The sequence below is a fragment of the Netta rufina genome, assembly GCF_964035555.1.
Source record: "Netta rufina genome assembly, chromosome: 5".
Taxonomy (NCBI): Eukaryota; Metazoa; Chordata; class Aves; order Anseriformes; family Anatidae; genus Netta; species Netta rufina.
Window position 1 is genome coordinate 47969860 of NC_140128.1, and position 19544 is coordinate 47989403.

The 19544-nt window shown below is 40.8% G+C and overlaps 1 protein-coding gene across 2 annotated transcripts; it reads left to right on the forward strand.

The window, feature by feature from the left end:
• The first annotated feature begins 9680 nt into the window (after nucleotides 1-9680).
• PSMC1 (proteasome 26S subunit, ATPase 1) lies at nucleotides 9681-17728 on the forward strand. 2 transcript variants are annotated; one of them, XM_084287124.1, is made up of 11 exons: nucleotides 9681-9764; nucleotides 10174-10227; nucleotides 11005-11101; nucleotides 11494-11618; nucleotides 12119-12304; nucleotides 12502-12630; nucleotides 13257-13353; nucleotides 13498-13687; nucleotides 15033-15184; nucleotides 16673-16827; nucleotides 17418-17728. In XM_084287124.1, exons 1-11 carry the CDS (start codon nucleotides 9762-9764, stop codon nucleotides 17550-17552), a joined length of 1323 nt encoding a protein of 440 aa, XP_084143250.1. In that variant the 5' UTR covers nucleotides 9681-9761; the 3' UTR covers nucleotides 17553-17728. The 2 variants fall into 2 exon arrangements, with proteins under 2 accessions (XP_084143250.1, XP_084143251.1); XM_084287125.1 differs by lacking the exon at nucleotides 9681-9764 and adding an exon at nucleotides 10027-10046.
• The last annotated feature ends 1816 nt before the right edge of the window (nucleotides 17729-19544 follow it).

The following is a 19544-nucleotide window of genomic DNA, read 5'->3' on the forward strand; positions in this document are numbered from 1 at the left end:
TTGTATCAGAGGGACAAAGGATTTTCAACAGAGTTCAACGGAAGATAAAATACAGTTTCAGAGCCACAGCATCACCATGCCTGCTTCTGTTTCTCTTAAACTTTTTCAGATGAGACTGGCACCTCCAAATAGTCCTGAATTCATCACTCTGCCCATTTTTTCAGAAAGGCCCGTATAAAACAATATCCAAACAAGAATTCATGCACTTCTCATTTCTCACTCCACATACCAGAACCACTCTCACCCCACTGTATTCAGGGCCTTCTCCATTTTCTTTTATTTATTTATTTGTTTGTTTATTTTTGTATAGACAAGAGTTCTGCACAGCCTACATAATAAGTGCTAACACTTCCACAACAGGGCTTTGGCTCTTAGTTTCAGCTGTCTTTCAGTAAGAGTATCCTTTGTGTGTGAGCAGAGGAGAATTAGAAAAACTAGAACTAGATGGTTTCTTCAGCAGCTGAAGAAATCATCTGTAGAAACTTTTTCTTGCAAGTGAGGATGACTGATTTGAATAACCCAATAGATTCAATTTGCATTATTAACAGTAAACATAATTACATAGGTATATCAACCATACCTCCAGATAGTGCTGCAATTACAGGCTGATTAAGCAGACTATGCATCACAGAACTGAAGCCACAATTATTCAATAGAGGATGTGAACATGGTGAGACGCTTGTGCAGCATTAGATTACAGGGCTGCAGGAAATGACAGAGAGGAGTGATTACATTAGAGCCAACAGATTAATGCAGAACCAGTACTTCAGTGAGAAGCAATTAAAACCAACATATCTTCATCTTTATTACAGTGGCAAGGTGGTGAAGCTAGTGACTCCTGGGTTATTAGGGGCATTAGGACTTTTCCGCTTGTTTTTCTTGTGTCTCGGTGACTTCCCGTTCTCCTGCACTGACAATAGCTCTCTGCTCTCTCCTCTTTCTGCTTCCCTTTAATGGCCTGGTGCATTCAGTCCACTTAGGCTGTCATTGTTAGATTCAGCCTTTCTTTCCATCCACTTCAGTGGTCTCCAGGACTGTCCCTAACTGCTTTCCAGCTTCAAGCCTCTCCTCCAGACTACTGCTTATAATTAATCCTTCACTGGCACACCCACACTGATGGTCTTTGCCCTCCAGCCTCCCTCCTGTGTTACATGGGCTGAGGAGAGAAGTCCTGCAGAGCAGGCACACCCCTTCTGTTGGGTTTTGCAAAGCATGAGCACTCACAGCATTAAATAAAAGTAATTATAACAACTCGGCCCTTTCATGGGGAAAAACACACAAATCACCAGCAGTTACTAATTGGATGGAGCACACGGGCTTGGCAAATATCTGATGCTGTCTAAGAATGTCATACTGACACCCTAAGTAGCCAATACAATTTTTAGAAACTATTTCTATGTGTCATTAGAAACATTACTGTCTGTCTGAGAAATGAGAGGAAAAGCCTGTTTCATGTTTTCCTCTTTCCTTGAAAATTATTTCTCTATTTCTTCATCAGTTGACTGAGTCCTGCAGAGTGGCTCTGGAACAAACTTAGTTTATGTGAATGTTGATGGAATTAATGATAAAGTATCCAGTTTGTTAAAACCATCCTAGACTATTAGTATATCAATAGATTGAATCCGAAGAGTGTTGGGTGATTGTATCTTTCCAACATCAGGAACTATTAACAGGCCAAGTGAAGATCCTTGTATCCCATTCCGATGACTTATCTCCATATTTCATCCCTTTCCTTTGTTGTTCTTCCAAAGTTAGTAATTTCCTCATCAGGCAGTCTGCTGTATTCACTTTCACAAAGCTACCAGAAGCCCCACAAAATACAGACTGGCTAGTACGTTAGCCCTTACGAACAAATCAACTAATTATTACATTTGCCTGCCACACAACAAAACATCCCCATAGCAACTTCATTCTTTGCTTGCTGCTGAATTACTAAAGGATCTTTTCTTACAGAAATGCAGTGCCTTGCATTTTGCCAGCCACTGTTTCAAAAACAGGAAGAAAAGACATTTTCTTCTTCCACTCACTTTCCGCTGGGTTTAGGATGCCACTTTGCTTTTACACAGCTGTCACTCACTGGAGCCCTCTGGGCCGGACTCAGCTATCACTTTGGGGAATGTATTTGCCACCAGAACCAACGAGGTGAATCTGATGCTGCTTACACTAAGGGAGAAGTGAGTTCCTTCAGCTGCTGGATGATAAGCCTGAGGCAGTCTCCTCCACCTACCTGCCTGCCTACTAGACTCAGAGATTTCGCCAAGGACAATGGTGTGTTTCTCTGAGACTTCCAAAAGAGACCATATGAAGACACAGTATATTACAAATGTTATTTTCAACATAATGGCTTGTTCTGCTATATTCCAAAACCATGTATAAGCAATTCTTCAAGCAAGTAACTTTCCTGAAGCACTGAAAAATTCCTAAATTTTTTATTATCAAGACTTTCAAAAGTACCCATAAATGCTTTTTTAGCTTCTTTCAAAAGTGCCCATAAATGCTTCTTTCAGTCTTCAAAGATTTAAATTGCTTTGATTTCTGCTTCTCCAGCTCCAAATAATTCCTGCCCCAAGAAGTTTGGCTTTCGGTAGCACTCTGAAACAACACCACACAGATCAGTGGGAGCTGTTGTGCAGAGGAATGAGTACCTGAAGATAAAGTGATGTAGATGAGTCCATGGCTGGAAGCTCAAGTGAGCTATCCGCATGAATAGATGCTGCAGAAAAATAAGTTTAAACACAACAGTTGTGTCACTAATCAACACAGCCAGCAGGGAAATGGGATGGGACAGATATTTTACAACATGCCATCATGCCTCAACTCCTAGAACAAAAAGGGACAATCAAAATTATGGCATCCTGTTTACACTGCTAGTAAGTGTGGTGTAATTAATCAGGCTCCTGAGGGTGAACATTTGCTGCACTGCTCAGATATTTCCTATTAACCTAAAAAAGAAACACATATTTATATTTGAAATCCTGCTATTCAGCTGTTGATGATTTTTCCTCATTTCCTGATCTCCCTCTCCCAAATGTACACATGTAAGTGGAACACCTTCCAGCTACGATGCATTGGAATGAGCTGTGTCCTCTGCAGATTAGAAACCCTTTCCTCTACTTGATTCAACTTGGCTTCAAGTAGGTGCTGCCCTTCAAATAAATCTTTGATGTATTAAATTTATTTATTTTTTTTTGGTGGGGGGGGAGCTACTGGATCAAAACTCAGCAAAACCAAGAAACTAGTAAATTATTCCTGAGTCTAGCTAGGAATATTTGGTTAGATATTTTTCTTTGGAAAGTGTATTTTTTTCCAAAAGTATGTCAGCAGAAAGGGTTTCTGACAATTAATTACTTTACTCAAGAAATGCTTTGGGGAAAAGTTTTAACATTGTCAACCCATTCCACTTGGCTTTTTAAAATAAGTAGGGCTTTGTTATTGTCTTTGTATTTCTAAATTTTACTTAACTTATACTTTAAAATATTAAAAAAAAAATAGTTAAAATGAAATAAATGCTTCAGAATTTTTCTAAATTTCCATTCAATTTTTTAAAATTTATTCTCTATCATTGGTTTTGTTAGAAACAGGAAATAATCTGAAACCTCTAATATTTCAAAAACATAAGTGCGCTGGAAATTTAAATTTTAACTAGGCCTTCAGACTTCATAACAACACGAGATAGATTTTCTTTGACTAATAAGTGTTAAAAAAGGGGGGGGAGGGAGGGGTTAAAAGTTTCTACTGAAGAAGAATTTTTGATTAGCTGGTAACCTCTAAAAGAATGAGACAGATTAAAGCATGCTACCAGGCAATTGTGGCAGCACAAATAAATTTTTTGAATAACAAATGCAAAGACTAACATATGAAGTTTGATGGTGATAGTGGAAATAATTTTCATGGGTTAGGAAGCCTTCCCCAGAGAGTTGCTGGGTATGTGTGCCTGCCTTGCCTGCTGAAGCTAGGAGGGAGAAAAGGTCAGCCTGGTAATTATTATAAGAGATGCTGCTGTAAGCAGCAGCATGTCAGGACCAGAAAAGCAGCTGTAGGTGCAAGAGGTGTCCCCAGGCTCCTAGGGGAAAGCCAGCAGGTATCAGGGAATGTGCTGGCAGCTGCTGCAGGTTTGTTCACTGTGGTGTGTGAGTTAATCTGGCTGCTGAGAGCACCTCAGCCTGCCCCGGGCAGAAGGACCCTGCTTAGGGCATGGCCCTGCCTGTGCCCACTTGCCCCCCTGCAGCCCCGCAGACTTCTAGAGACCTGGTCCAAGGTGTTTTTACACAATCTGTTTAGACATTGGTGAAGTTTAACAGTCTGTTAGGTAGCCCAGTAGCCGTTCACGATACTCCCTCCTAGTGAAGGGTTAAGATTCATGTGCCCAGTACATTAAGATGTATTAAGATTCATGTGCTCCTTTCCTCAAGGATTAAAAAAAAAAAAAAAAAAAAAAACTTAGTTCTGTCTTCACATACAATTTTATAGAATACTCACAGCTTATATAAATCTCTAAGCTGGTTGTTGCAAAAATCAAGTGCATAAAACCTCATTAACCCTTTTTAAAGAATGATCCCTGCACCATTTCTTACGTGTCCTTCTTTTAAACAGAACATCAGTAATCAAAAATTCAAATGAAGACTATAAGTAGTGGTGTCAAAACATTTACTTTTTAGTACATCTAAACATTCCTTTAATGTAGGTGCAGCCAAGAAATAAAATTTCACAACAGTAATCTAAGCATAAGGTTGTTTATGAATACAATAAATGTCAACTGAGGTTGTGTGAATGGAGGACTTCATGTTCAAGGATATGAAGTTCACCCACCCAGATTATTCCTAACCATGCAGGCAAAAATGTGGTTTTCCTGTTCTTCTGGAAGTCACGCTGCTGAGGATTTTTAATCTGCTTTATTATCTCCTTTCCAATGTGTAGCATAATCGATCCACTTTGGCATCTACTTCAGTTGGAGCAGGTAAATGTTCTCACAGGAGTCTTTGGGACCACTGGGGGGAACACGCATTGATGTTTCAGAGGGCTAAGCCTGTAGCTGCAGCCCTAGCCCTCCATTCTCTGACAGCTGCTTGATGCTAATTCACGCAACATAAAGCTGCGCTAGAGCTGGGGAGCCATCTCGGGGCTCTCCACTCAAATGAGCAATCTGCAGGTGGGTGTTAGCTGCAGTTTAGTCTTTCCTCCTGAGTAATAGTGTGGTGATTATGTGCAAGGAAAGAAAGGCAGGGCAAGAGCTCCTGACACCTTGGGGATGCAGCAGTCCCTGCAGACAAGAGCAGGCTGAGAGCTGCTCTCATCCACACTGAGAGCAAGGCAGCTGCAGAATATCCCATGGATGGGGAAGGCACAAGGACCACCACTGTTAGCAGTTTGAAAACACAGTGCCATGGCAAGGAAGAGCACAGACGTTCTGACTAACAAGACAAGTCATGGAAGATTGAGTGAATCTGTTCTAAGGGAATGCTATCCTCATTTGTACATACCCAATAATCCATACCCGATAATTCATACCAAATGGGCTTTAGCTAAGAGCCATGGAAGGGGGTATGGACAAAACTAACACTCCTTTTTAAAATGAACAACATCCAATGAATTGTACTTTGCACATGTGTAATGTGGATGTCAGGAAAAGAATGGACTGAAGGTGACATTCACATTTTTAAAATTATAATATTAGCCTTGGTGATGGGAGAAGGACAAGGTAATCATGCTGCCTAGTGTAAGGCACTTACGCAGCTTGGTTAAAAAAAGCCATCTCCCAAGTTCGCTGGATGGGCAATGTCAAGTAAAAGACTCTAAAAGTCTCTCCCAGAAGGTGATAGTTCTGAATTGGTGGAGAAACTTCTTGGTTGATTTGGAGGGGAGGCTACAGGGAGTCAGAACCCTGCCTATAACTCCCCTTCATGTAGTCACGTGCCAGTCAGCAAGTGGTGGGAATATCTTCCAAACCCACTATATGTAGTTGCAATAACAAGACTGATCTTTTTCTTATCTGGAGGTTTGTTTAAATCTATGAAAACATTTAAAAAAGCTTTAGGTGCCTTGCTATGTATTAAGAAATAGAGATTAAACTCAACAGTACAAGCAATCCTAGTGATTTCCTCAATGTACAAAGCGAGAATAAACCTCCCTGCTAGCTACTAATCCCTGCCCCAGTATTCCCCCAGACCCCAACTGCCCTCTTCTTCCCCAAAAGCTTGGTAATAAAGATGTGAGCTTTACAATATGCCTAAAAGATCAGCAGTAAGCTTATGTCAGAATAAAGAAGAGGGAGTAAAAAATACTGTAGGAAAAACACAATGAAAAAAAAAAAATCACCCTCCCTGAACAATGCTCAACATTTTTTGATATGAAGGGCCAGCTTTTTGATGCTCTTAATGCTACATTCATTTTTAGCAAACAAGGGACCGTATGTTCTTTTTTGCTACCCCTGCTTGTTCACTCTTTCTAGTGAGGGCAACACAAAAATCAGAGGCACTTTGATCATTAAACTTATTTATTCTTCACATTTCCTAATTTGACATCATCCAAGCTCTCCATCTAAACCAAAAATCTGGATGTTGATAGCTAAGATGTGCAGCCAGGTTACATGAGTGTATTTCTATAGCGCTCACAGTCAATCAGCATTGACAACCCCAGGAATTCAAAACCATTAACCAGATCACCCCAAATCAGGAAATTGGCTTAAAAAACACAGTATTTCCCTTCTGTGATTCTTGCTTTCTGCCACAACTGTTTCATAGCATGTATTTAAGTTAATGAGTTGGATGACAATCTTGACAACATCCTTTTAATGTAGCTCTCATATTCTAATATTTATAAAAGCTACAAAACCAGATTGCTATCACAGATGTGTCTTGTGAATTCAGAAATGCAAAGCTGAGCTTTTAGGTTCACCCCACACTCCTACCATTCTGGTGAGTTTATGAAATAATTCTCCCATTTCAAATGACTGCTAAGCTACAAGACACTAAAATCTGGGTTTTATAAGAAGTGACAAGAAATCTGAATCACAGCTGCACCGCTGGTGTAGTGGTATCATGCAAGATTCCCATTCTTGCGACCCGGGTTCGATTCCCGGGCGGTGCATGGTAACTTTTTGAGTTCAGTTTTGGGCCCCTCAGTACAAGAAGGACATCGAGGCCCTGGAGCATGTCCAGAGAAGGACAACAAAGCTGGTGGATGGCCTGGAACACAGGTCCTGTGAGGAGTGGCTGAGGGAACTGGGGTTGTTTGGTCTGGGGAAGAGAAGGCTCAGGGCAGACCTTATTGCTCTCTACAGCTACCTGAAAGGAAGGTGTGCGGAGCTGGGGGTCAGCCTTTTCTAGCAGGTAACTAGTGATAGGACTAGAGGGAATGGCCTCAAGTTGCACCAGGGGAGGTTCAGGTTGGAAATGAGGAGACATTTCCTCTCAGAAAGAGTGGTCAGGCTTTGGGACAGGTTGCCCAGGGGGTGGTGGAGTCACCATCCCTGGGAGTGTTCAAGGAAAGGTTGGACGTGGTGCTGAGGGACATGGTTCAGGGACTACATTGGTAGTAGGGTGATGATTGGACCAGGTGATCTTGGAGGTCTTTTCCAACCTCAATGATTCTATAATTCTATGAAACCAGTCCTACCAGGTATAATTGTAAATAAATATGGGTATACCTGAATCTAAAGTGAGATTGAAGAGAGGACAGGTGTATATATTTTAGTGAGAGGATAGTCGTTTAGCGATACAGTGTAAGATTAAATAAACAAATAAATAAATAAACAAATAAACAGGTATGATCCTGTAAGACAGTAAATTCCATACAGTATGTGTTACAAAAGCACAGTGACTGCTCCTGCAGAGAAGGCAGGCATTTGGGTGCTGCAGGGGACAGGTGGGGAGCAAACTTGGTGGGCCCAAAACAGGGACGGGGCTGCTGTGCCCAGCTCTGTGTGTGCAAGCAGTGGGAAACAGGCTCAACCCCAAACAGGTGTTTGGTTCTGGGTTGAGCACATGCTTGTGTTCAGTCTGTGCTTTACTGTTGAGAATGTCAGTGGAAACACTGAAAGTTTCTACAGCTTTTCCCCAGGAAGGTTGCAGACATGTAGTATGTTTACTTGGGGGATTTCTTCACTAGTGTTCTTTCATGGCTGCTTATAGGAAAAGCAATTCTTAAAAGAAAAAAACTCTGTGCTTTTACACTGAGTAGCTGATGGGAGAGATGAAAGGAAGCATCGAGTCTTGGGGAAAGAAAAAAAAAAAAAAAAAGACTAACTTTGAATACAAATTCAAAGAATATTTACTACTCTTTCTCCGCTGCTGCTGCACTCCCACACAGATCTGCTCACAGCAAGGAGTCCTAACAGAAAATTCACCACAATGTTTCTTTATTGGCAGTTAGAAGTCCCAAAATTTAGATTTCATTCCTAGACATACATTTAAAAAAACTCACTTTCTTTGATTTGTATTTCCATTCTTTCATTACTGAGAAGGTTTTCTGGTTACTCTCTCTGCAAATAACTGTAAAACAAGGTTGGTTGCCTTCATTTATTTTGAAAACACAGATGGAAAAAATGTTACAGGAAAACAGACTTTTGGAAGAAGAGCTGCTGGCTTTTTATACACAAAGTTAATTCCTGTTTATATTGTTGGAACAATCAAAACACATGGTAGCTCACACTACAGGTGGAGAACAACCTGTACTGGTAGCACTCTGTAAACGCTTGCTGCAGGCAGTACTCAGTGCGCTAGTTCAGGCACAGGTCCAGTAGAAGATCCTTCCATCAGTATTGCAAAACATTACCTCTGTTTTTGTTTTTGTTTTTGTTTTTGTTTTTGTTTTTGTTTTTGTTTTTGTTGTTGTTCCTTCTATGATTCTATTATTTATTTATTTATGGGGGAGATGGGGGAAAAAATACTTATTTATGGGGAAAAACGTTGGGGACCCAGGATTTGGACTTGATGATCCTTATGGGTCCCTTCCAACTCAGATACCCTATGATTCCGTATTTCAGGCTACTCTCTGTAGTGTTCACTTACCTGTTTTCACAGCACCAGGCCACACATTGAGAGCAGACTTTGCAGTATGTCTGCCAAGGCTAAGACATGACTGACAGTTTTGTCACCATGGTGTATTTAAATCCCCTGCCATGACACCAACCCGAGCAGGATGGCTTCCCTCACAGGTGCAGACAGCAGAGGAGAGCTGCAAACACAACTTGTGGCACAACAATACCAGAGTGCTTTGAACATTTATGAAAAGACCCCTCTCGTCATGGTTAGGAGGGGTCACTTGGACTGACAAGGAAGACTAAGACACGCTTTTCCAATGCATCCAGATTTAATATAATTTTACAAGATTTAGTATCGTTTTTATGGATATTAACATTGTGTCAGCTGGTTGATGATGAGATGTAGTGAGCATTGTGTGCTTCTGGTTCTGACATGAACTAAAGCGTAGGAATTTCTGAACATCTCCTGAGGGAAGGGAGAGTTGGAAGCTCCTCAGTCTCTGGCACTGAGGGGCAGAGCACACCGCTCCACTCGTTTTAATCAACAGCTGCCGCCCCCAGACTGCTCAAAACGTCACGCTTGGCTGTCACGGGATGTTTCTTCCGCTAAGAAAACCAGAAAAAGTTACACAGCAGCGGTGCCTAAAAGGGCGGCCGGGAGGAACCCAGCGCGCTCCTGCCGGCGGCGTTTGTCCCTCTCGGCGCACCGTAGCGCCGCCATCGCCCTGTCCCCTGCCGGCTACCGTCGGGCGCAGCGCTTCCGGTGCGGTGCGGAGGGAAGATGGTGAGGGGGGGACGCGGCCGGGGCTGGGGCCGCGGCGGGGCCGGGGCTGGGGTGAGGGGGGGGACCGTGCTCGGCCCTCAGCGCCCCGGCGGGACCCCGGAGCCACCCCCGAGTTCCCCGGAGCCCTCGGCGCGTTTTGCCGTTTTGCCGAGTCACGGCGCGGGGAGCGGGGCAGCGCCGCGGGGCCGGCCCCGGTACTGTGAGGGGCAGCGCTGCCCACAACGGCCGCCGGCCCGGCCCTGCCCTGCCGCCTGGAGCCTCTTGGTGCTGTGGCGGCGGGAGGTTTGTGTAGGTGGGGGCTGAGGGGGCCTTCTGCTTACACGGAGCTGCGCTTAGGCCTGTGGGTTGCTGCCTTTCCGCGTTTATCTGCCCCTTGTGATTTTTTTTTATTCTATTTTATTTTATTTAGGGTCAGAGTCAAAGCGGAGGGCACGGTCCTGGTGGTGGCAAGAAGGATGACAAGGTAACTGAACCCAAACAAACGCCTTTTTCTTACGGCTGTGCTACTGCAGAGGCTGGCTGCCGTGGGTTTTGTTCACAGTGTGGTTTTGTTTGCATGAAATGTTTTGTCTCTTCTGGACGCACGCAGGAGAAAGTAGGTTGCTGTTCAAAAATAGAAAAGGGAACTTTGGTGCAAAGGAAAACTGAAAATACTTGGCAGTAGAAGTTTACTTGTAAAAATAAAAGACCTGTAAATTTGCCTGGGGTAGGAAAGTCTTTAAGGCGGCAGTTAAGTAACTGGTTTTGATTTGAAAATGGCACCGTACAGGTGTTTGCATGAGGTCTTTACATAACGTTGTGGAACCTTAGAGGTCAGTTTCCTTAGGAAAAGGCAGTATAATACTGTGTGTGGTGAGCTGTATATGAGCTGGCAAACTGAAGGCATGTTACATGTAGATTAAAACACAACAGAAGTGTTCAGTGTCAGTGTTTTCCTCATCCTCTCGTGTATGAGTTGTTTGTGATTTAGTTCAGGTTTCAGCTTTCTGTGTTCTATATTCCCTGAAAATGGAAGAAATCTAAAATGAAATAAGCAGGAGAATAAATTTTAAAATTTTCTTAATACTACTTAAATTATTATTACTTTTTGTTTCTCCATATCGTAAAGGAAACAATTTTGTTATGTAGTCGTTCAGTTGAAGTTGAGCTCTCAGTCTGTGTACCTAACCTCTGCGTGTGTTTTTTCATTGCTTTTATTATGATTTTTTTTTTTCCCCATGAAATTCCCTTTATGGATAAGGACAAGAAGAAGAAATATGAACCTCCAGTTCCAACCAGAGTGGGGAAAAAGAAGAAGAAGACAAAGGGACCAGATGCTGCCAGCAAACTCCCTCTAGGTGAGCTTTCTGCCTGCCCCAGCAGTCCTGTCCCCGAGATGGGGCTGTATGTACAGCCCAGGACACAAGTGATTAAACCACAAGGCCAGATGTAATTTTATTTCATAGAAGCTTAAAAAATACAAAATAAGATTGCTGTTATGCAAGATGCATTCCATGGATTCCCATTTAAGAGACAGACATTGAAATTAGGAGAAAAGTAGGGGAAATAGCATTTAAAAATTTTTTTGACTAGAATTTAGTGCGGCAAGATTTACTTAATGGTGTCACTTACTGATTGCTGTTTGTATAGAAAGTATTGTCAGAAAGTAAAGCAGAAATTCTGATGATGAATTAATAGTTAATGGATGAATTAGGTCGATTTTGACCTAAAATTTTACTTGTGATTGCAGTGACTCCTCACACACAGTGCAGACTCAAACTGTTGAAATTAGAGAGGATTAAAGACTACCTGTTAATGGAGGAAGAATTTATCAGAAATCAAGAACAAATGAAACCTTTGGAAGAAAAACAAGAGGTGAGCTTTGAGTGAACTGTTAATAATAAAATGAGTGCTCTAATGTAATCTACTTCATACAGAAGCAATGGAAATAGAGTGCCATGAATGTGTGAGTCAATGTAAACATTACTTGTATTAAAATCTTTCCTTGCATCTCAGTTACTATTTGGAAGGTAGGGTATTTTTCTAGTGAAAATTTCTAGAAAGAAAGAATATTTTCACTATGTGTATCCATATACTAGTGTCCATAGGACTAAAATAATTGTGAATTCTGTTACTGGCCTGTGCTTTTATGCCTTTCGGGGCAGTGAAGCAATAGCAAAAATTAGTTCTGTTCTTTTTGGCTTGTAAAATTAATTGACTAATACAATGAAATTCCCAAATGTGCTGTCAGCTTTTAACTGTGTTGTACTTCAGCTGAAGATAATACTCAAAATTCTGGCCCAACCAGAAATTAATGAATAGTAATGTTTTTGCCTGTGTTCTTAAGTTGTTTCTTGGATTCTCCTTGACAACAGGAGGAAAGATCAAAGGTGGATGATCTGAGGGGAACACCGATGTCTGTGGGTACCTTGGAGGAGATCATTGATGATAACCACGCTATTGTGTCCACCTCAGTGGGATCAGAACACTACGTCAGCATTCTGTCTTTTGTGGACAAGGACTTGCTGGAGCCTGGCTGCTCTGTTCTGCTAAATCATAAGGTGAGTTATGCGAGATGATAAAAGAAGCACATGCTTTTCTGCTGTTTTATCTGGCCTCTGTTCTGAGGATCACAGGATTACAGGGTCTGAGGCTAGTGCCATTTATTTCATGCACCTATTGTATGGATGTTGGGTTTTGGTTTGATCTTGTATCAGTGCTGCTTGCTAACTTTAACAACTCTTAATGCTTGCCTTAGGTTCACGCTGTGATAGGAGTCCTGATGGATGACACGGATCCTCTAGTTACTGTGATGAAAGTTGAGAAAGCTCCTCAAGAAACATATGCTGACATTGGTGGCCTTGACAACCAGATTCAGGAAATCAAGGTATTCTGATGTGCTAATTTGTGCTGTTAAGTGAACTATAAACATAGCTGTTAGGTCAGGAGCCTGAAGGAGCAACAGCAGAACCAATTGGCTCTGCTGTTGCAGGATACGGTTGGGTTTCTGGGCTGCAAGTGCACATTGCTGGCTCGTGTTGAGCTTCTCATCAACCAACACTCTCAGTCAAACAGCCAACTCAACTCTTTTGCTTTGGATACACATCCAAAATCATAAATATGCTTAAAACATTCATCCATAGCATCTGGTAGTTCATACTGGAAAGCATCATTTAAGGAAAGTCTGCCCCTTGAAGTACTCCACCCGTGTTTGAGAGCCAGGAACTGCTGAGTTCTAAATTCATCATGTGTTTAGGTTGAAGTAGGGGGTACTCTCACTGTTTCAACTTGACGTGTGAAGAGAAGCAATACGAAGATCTATTTAGATAGAATAGTTGCCTGCCTTAGAATTGCAGGCAACCAAGATGCATGTTTTTCAAGGTCTGCCTTGCAATTACTTGCGTTCTTTTTGTCTTTCTTACTTTTATTAATGCAGTCCTGAAGAACCCCACAGATCTTCTGTGGAGAGTGCTCACTGTTTATAAAAACACATTTGTTTTTGTCATGATGCAGGAGTCTGTGGAGCTTCCCCTCACCCATCCTGAATACTATGAAGAGATGGGTATAAAGCCCCCCAAAGGAGTCATTCTGTATGGCCCGCCTGGCACAGGTATCTTGGGGTTCTGTACCAAGCTAGCACGAGAAAAATAAATTACACTTGGGTAGTGTTAAACCACTGCCCAATCTGTCACAAATTTGATATGATTTTTTTTTTTTTGCCTGCAGACTAATTACAGTATTTCTTTGCAATTAGGTAAAACTTTACTGGCCAAAGCAGTAGCAAACCAAACTTCAGCGACCTTCCTGCGAGTTGTTGGTTCAGAACTTATACAGAAATACTTAGGTGATGGTCCAAAGCTTGTGCGTGAACTGTTCCGTGTAGCTGAAGAGCATGCTCCGTCCATTGTCTTCATCGATGAAATTGATGCCATTGGTACAAAGAGGTACGGTGTTCTAGCTTCCACTTCACACAGAGGTATTGCCAAGGACAGTAAAAGGCTTACTGGAAAGTCTTTTGCAACCATGTTGATACTCTGTTTCTTAGCTCTGCTACAATTTCTGTATTATTTTTGATTTAAGCAATTTTTGACAAGTAAAAGGTCAAATATTCAGATTAACCACAACATTTTCACGTTAAATAGGTATGACCAGTGATTTAACCTCTTTTCTCTTGCTACCTGGTTTCATGACACAGCCTCTTGCACTGGAAGAGGCACCGTGCAAGTGTCTGGCATGCTTTCAGTGCAAGTGCAAACACAGAAACTGGCTTTAGTGATTCAAGAGTAAAGCAGTGTATTTAACACTGAGTATGCCCATGTGTTGTTTGCCTTTCTAAATAGCTAACTGAACAGTTATAACTAAGTTTTCAGAATGATGTAGGAAGTTACAGAGTGTGATGTCATGGATGTGGAATTTGATCAGCATTGCTTATGTCAAGCTAAGCTGCTGTACAGCCTGTAGCCAAGCTGTATTTATTTGAAGACTCCTTGGGCTGCTTGGAGCTCTCCAATTCAGATAGTCCTTAAAGCAGTCATATGTTCTCCTTTAAATAAACAAAATGATGCTCATGTATCTTACTACCCAGCTGCCACCCTCAATCTCCAATATGAAGGAACTTCTGCCCCATGTATTTCAGCATATGTAGAACAGACGGGACAGATGGGGAAGTGGGTAACACTCAGAATTTTTCATACACGCTATGTTGCTTCAGACTGTTCCTAAACATGGATGAGGCTTTCTGTATGAAGAGTACCTAGTCTGGTATTTGCAGAGTAAAGTGACTCACGCACGAAGCACAGCACTGCATCCCCTGGTACCTGTGTTTTAGTAAGGGCAGAGTAAGACAAGGAGCCACATTAGTAAGGCTGAAAGGCATACAGTTGTACCTGTATGCATAAGGGGAAAAACAACTGTCAGGCTTTATTTTCTTCCAGTTTGGATGCATGTCCTTTTAAAAATTAGTGTTTTTTTTTCTTTTATATTTTTATTCATCTGTTAAGGATAAATGAGATTTCCAACTATATTACAGACATTGGATAAGAACAGACTTCTTTCATGTAATTTCTATTATTTTCCATAGCTACAAGAATAGATCAGTGCCTTTGTGCTTACCTAGATGTCACAATTAGATTGTGAAAACCTGCCTTTTGCGTTCTGTAGGCGAATGTTTAAAATTCTGTTGTAACATGGGCATATTAAAAAGGCCATTTTGTGTATTTATGGCAGTTAATGTAAAGTATGTTCTTAAATTTGCATAGTGCTTTTTCTGACTCTTTTGTTGTCTTAAAGGTATGACTCAAATTCAGGTGGTGAGAGAGAGATCCAGCGGACAATGCTGGAGCTGCTGAACCAGCTGGATGGATTTGACTCTCGTGGGGACGTTAAAGTTATCATGGCCACAAACAGAATAGAAACACTGGATCCAGCTCTAATTAGGCCAGGTAAGAGACTTCCCCCTGTGAAAGGACTTGTCACACAGATTATTAAACAAATGGGCTGGTCAAAAGAACGCATGTCAGTGGTTTGTCTCTATTCCATCTGTGCTAGTGTATCTGTTAAAATCAGAACTCAGTCACAAGGGATTAGTGAGGGAGAAATAGTATCTTATTTTTATGTGTGTTACATGTTGAGTCCAGAGCTTGAACGGACACACATACTATTTTTAAACGGCCAGTAAAAATGTACCAAAACCCGCATAAATACATGCGGTGTCTTTTAAATGAGAAATTTGAAAGCCACAGAGAGATCAAAGGAATAAGCTAAGCTTCCTGGTAGAGTCTCTGAATAAATCTGAAATATTGAAGGAGTTGTAAAGATACTTTTCTTCTTAAGTAACACAGGTAAAATAGAGAGCAAAGATAATTCTAGATTAATCTGATAGATAATTCATCTGAGGGGTCAATAGACTGTACGGAACCAAGGAGTTTAGAGAAAAACTTCCACAGTATGAAGTTGCCAAGGTGTGATTTTTCAATAAGCTGTTTTTGTCCCCATCTTAGGCTTACCCCTCCAAATCAAAAGCAGTTGTTTGAGAACTGAGCAGAAAATACTGTACTGATGTTAAAAGCCAAGTTAGGGTGGTCTGAAATTAAATGGAAAGAAACCTCCTATACCTATCATGTATTTTAGTTACCGTTGCTTGAGCAACCATGGTACTTCTGGCAGCTTGGTAAACTCTGTTACCTGTGTGTATTCTTCTGGAATACTGTATGTGGTACCATCAACCCCTTTTACTAAAGACTAAAACTAGAGAAGAAGTGTGATCTAGAGATGGAAAATAGCATTCCTTTTAAAGATTATTATGTTGGAAGCATAGGAGCTGCAACAGCTTTCTGGCAGTAGGGACTTCAGGAAATATCTGGCAGGAACTTCCAGCAGAACTTATGCAAAGCCTTCTTTCTTCATATAGGTTTTACAGTGCTACATAATACTTCTAACATTTTTTTTTTTGAGAAGATTATATTGGAAGGGTTCATGTTGCCACAGTAACTTACTCCTTTTTGTATGTATGTGGCAGAGTTAAATGTAATCACTTAGCTTCAGAGCTAAATGTAATCTCAGTAAAATGAAGTGTGTTACAAGAATATAGGTATTGGATTAACACTTCTCTGTGGTATGATGAATTATTCTTATATTTACATGACTCAAGGAAGCTATGGTTTTTCATGCCTCCCAGATAAGATGCCTTTTACTTGCAGTTACACAGGCTTTTACAAAGCACCAGTGCATCTCTTTTCAGCTCCACCTTTGTGTTCATTACAAACAGAACAGTCTGATTGCACTTTCTACTGTAAGACATGATTGATTCTGGCATGAAGATAGTTACCATCAGTATGAATTTGAAACATTCTTTCTGTTCTTTTTCCAGTAGAAGCACGCACAAAAAAGAACACAACAAACAACTAAGAGCAAACTTTTCTTTTGTGCAGGACGTATCGACAGGAAAATAGAGTTCCCTTTACCTGATGAGAAGACCAAGAAACGAATCTTTCAGATTCACACAAGCAGGATGACGCTGGCAGATGATGTGACATTGGATGAGCTGATTATGGCAAAAGACGATCTCAGCGGTGCAGATATTAAGGTGTGTACATCACCATTGTTCATTGTTCAAAACCTAAATCCCAAGTTTAACTGTATCCAAACCTATATGGAATCATGCGGGAGTATCCAAGATATTATTAATCATGCAAAACAGTCCAGCATATGAAGCGTTTTTTAGAGACAATGCTGCACACAGATAAAAATACAATTCTAGATTAGGAAGCTTCAGACAAGCAGACTACTATGTCTGAAGTAAACAGAGCTCTTGCTAGAGTTACCACCATGGCATTAAGTTTCTTTTGTCATCCCAGTGCGAAAGTGTAACAGTCTGCTGTTAAGAGCTGGATGCCTTTGTTCTGTGGGCAGGAGGGAAATGGAATTATTGTGAAGCTGCCTTTTTTTTTTTTTTGCCATGGAAATACTACTTTATGGGAAGACATCTGGCTTTATCCAGGTTGTGTTACATGCTTCAGCACTACTAAACAGTATGAAAAACTTCATTTTAATTTTGCTAATAATCTTTAGCACTACAGCCTGTGGTGAACCTTTTCATATAGCTCTAGCTGTCTTCTGAGGTGGTGTTTGAAGTAGCTGCAGAACCAGTAACTTTTTCTGCTTTCTCTGTTGTAGGCAATTTGTACAGAAGCTGGATTGATGGCATTGAGGGAACGGCGAATGAAAGTAACAAATGAAGACTTCAAAAAATCAAAAGAGAATGTTCTCTATAAGAAGCAGGAGGGAACCCCCGAGGGACTGTATCTTTAAGTCATCTCTGCCTGTTAAGGAACTTCTGGAAACTCTTGCCTGGTTGAGATGACTGTTGTGTGTAAAACCACCTTGTCTAGCTAATTCTCATTCCTGAAGAGGTTAAATTCTGGTGGATTGTGGTTTTCAGTCAGTGTAACGCTTTGTTTCCCAATAAAACATTTATTTGAACTGAACTGCTTTGGTGGTAATTAAGAATTACTTACACTGTTGTTGCTTTAGTCAGGCTTGTGTCCACCAAGAAGTGCTGGCACACCCCTGTGCATAGCGAAGAGCACATTGGGAGGTTCCTCACCACTCTGTTCTTGTTAGGCAGGGCCATCTTGTACAAGTACTGCAACTTGCCTCTATTCTTAGAGTACCTTTTTTTTTTTTTTTTTTACTCTGGGTGGGGAGCAGGTCATGCCTAACTAACTAGTACAAAAGTCACCTCCAAGTACCTCACTTTCCTAAGTAATATATACATAAAAATTAATGCAAAAATTACACTTTAAGGGTTTATCTGTTACTGAAAAGTACTCTGTATCTAGCATTTGTGCTTCCAAAAACAAGAAATATTTAGGTCTTTACACTAATATCACTGAGTAATCTGTTTGGGTAAAATACTTGTACCATTAACAAAGGGCAGTTCTCATTTATTTCCAAACACTACATGCTTAATTTTAAAAGTTGTTATATATATATATATATACATATATAACTAAAAGCTGTAAGTTTGGTATACAGAATGCAATTAAGTAGAGCACAGTCTTTGCTGTGGAAACTTTCTGTGGGAAGAAAATCTGGACAGTAACAGAAATTTGGAAGTTAGTTACACATAAAGCAATCCCTTTGATAACTGCCAGTGCTGTTAACAACAATGGCAGCAGCAAGGCCAAGAGATGTTGTTTTTCCATGTTAAAGTTGTGGTTCATTGTTAAAAACAAATCTTACATATGAGGGGAATGTTTATCTGGATGACAGGAACCCTGAAATAGAGCTGGTTTTCATCTGGAGAAAGGAAAAAAACAGCAATGTTTATTACCCATTCCTGTAAATCTTATGAGATCTGTCTCCCTCAAAAACTCACAAAAAGCCAGCACTTTTTTAGGCAAGCACTTTCTAATCATGACAGGAGGCCTCGTCTCTGCTTGTTGGGCTCAAGAGCTTTAGAACATGCAGTAAACAAGGCTTTCTTTTTTATCTGGGACACAGCGGGTAAGGCAGGCTCGAAGGAACAACCACAGAGAGGCTGGTGGAACTGACAAGGAAAGCTGCAAGGTATTAAACAAGATCAAGAACTGTGTTCTGGTACACTGACTACCACAACATTAGCTGAAGAAGATACATATTTGACAAATGTTTAGCTTTTAAAGCAGAATTTAACTTCTACCACTTTCTCCAACATTTCTGAAGTCAAATCAAAAACTTCACCATAGAGACAAAAAAATCTCGTGGGGTCTGAATTAAAAGGCAAGACTTACTCCAGGAACACCACTGAGTAACCAGCCTCTGACCATCCCAAGTGAAGGAAGCAGCTGTAGTGAGGCACCAGGAAAAGCTGTGCAAAAGAGAAAGAGAGGAAAGACCCCAGAGGAAGGATCACATGGAATAGAAAGGTGATTGAAGATGAGACACACACAGGAGCACAAAAATGCTGCCCCTCATCCCTACCTCCACACCTCTTCCAGGTCTTTAGAGGAAATGGCATTCTGCTTTGACAGGAGAGCAAAAGCAAATTATAAAAAAAAAACTACTTTTTGATGTCACCATTCAATACACTAAGTAACTCTTACCTCCAATTCAGGTGGTCTCATATTGGAAAGAATGGATTTTAAAGATAACTAAGCTTTGGGGAAAAAAAGTTTTTTTATAGAAAAAACAGCATCACCTACAATCACCAGGATATTTTAAGGCTCTTAGAATATGCACTATTATTTAAAAATTATGCATGTTCCCTGTAACATTTATAATACTTTAACAAAGATGAATAAATGAAGCACAGCCTAAACT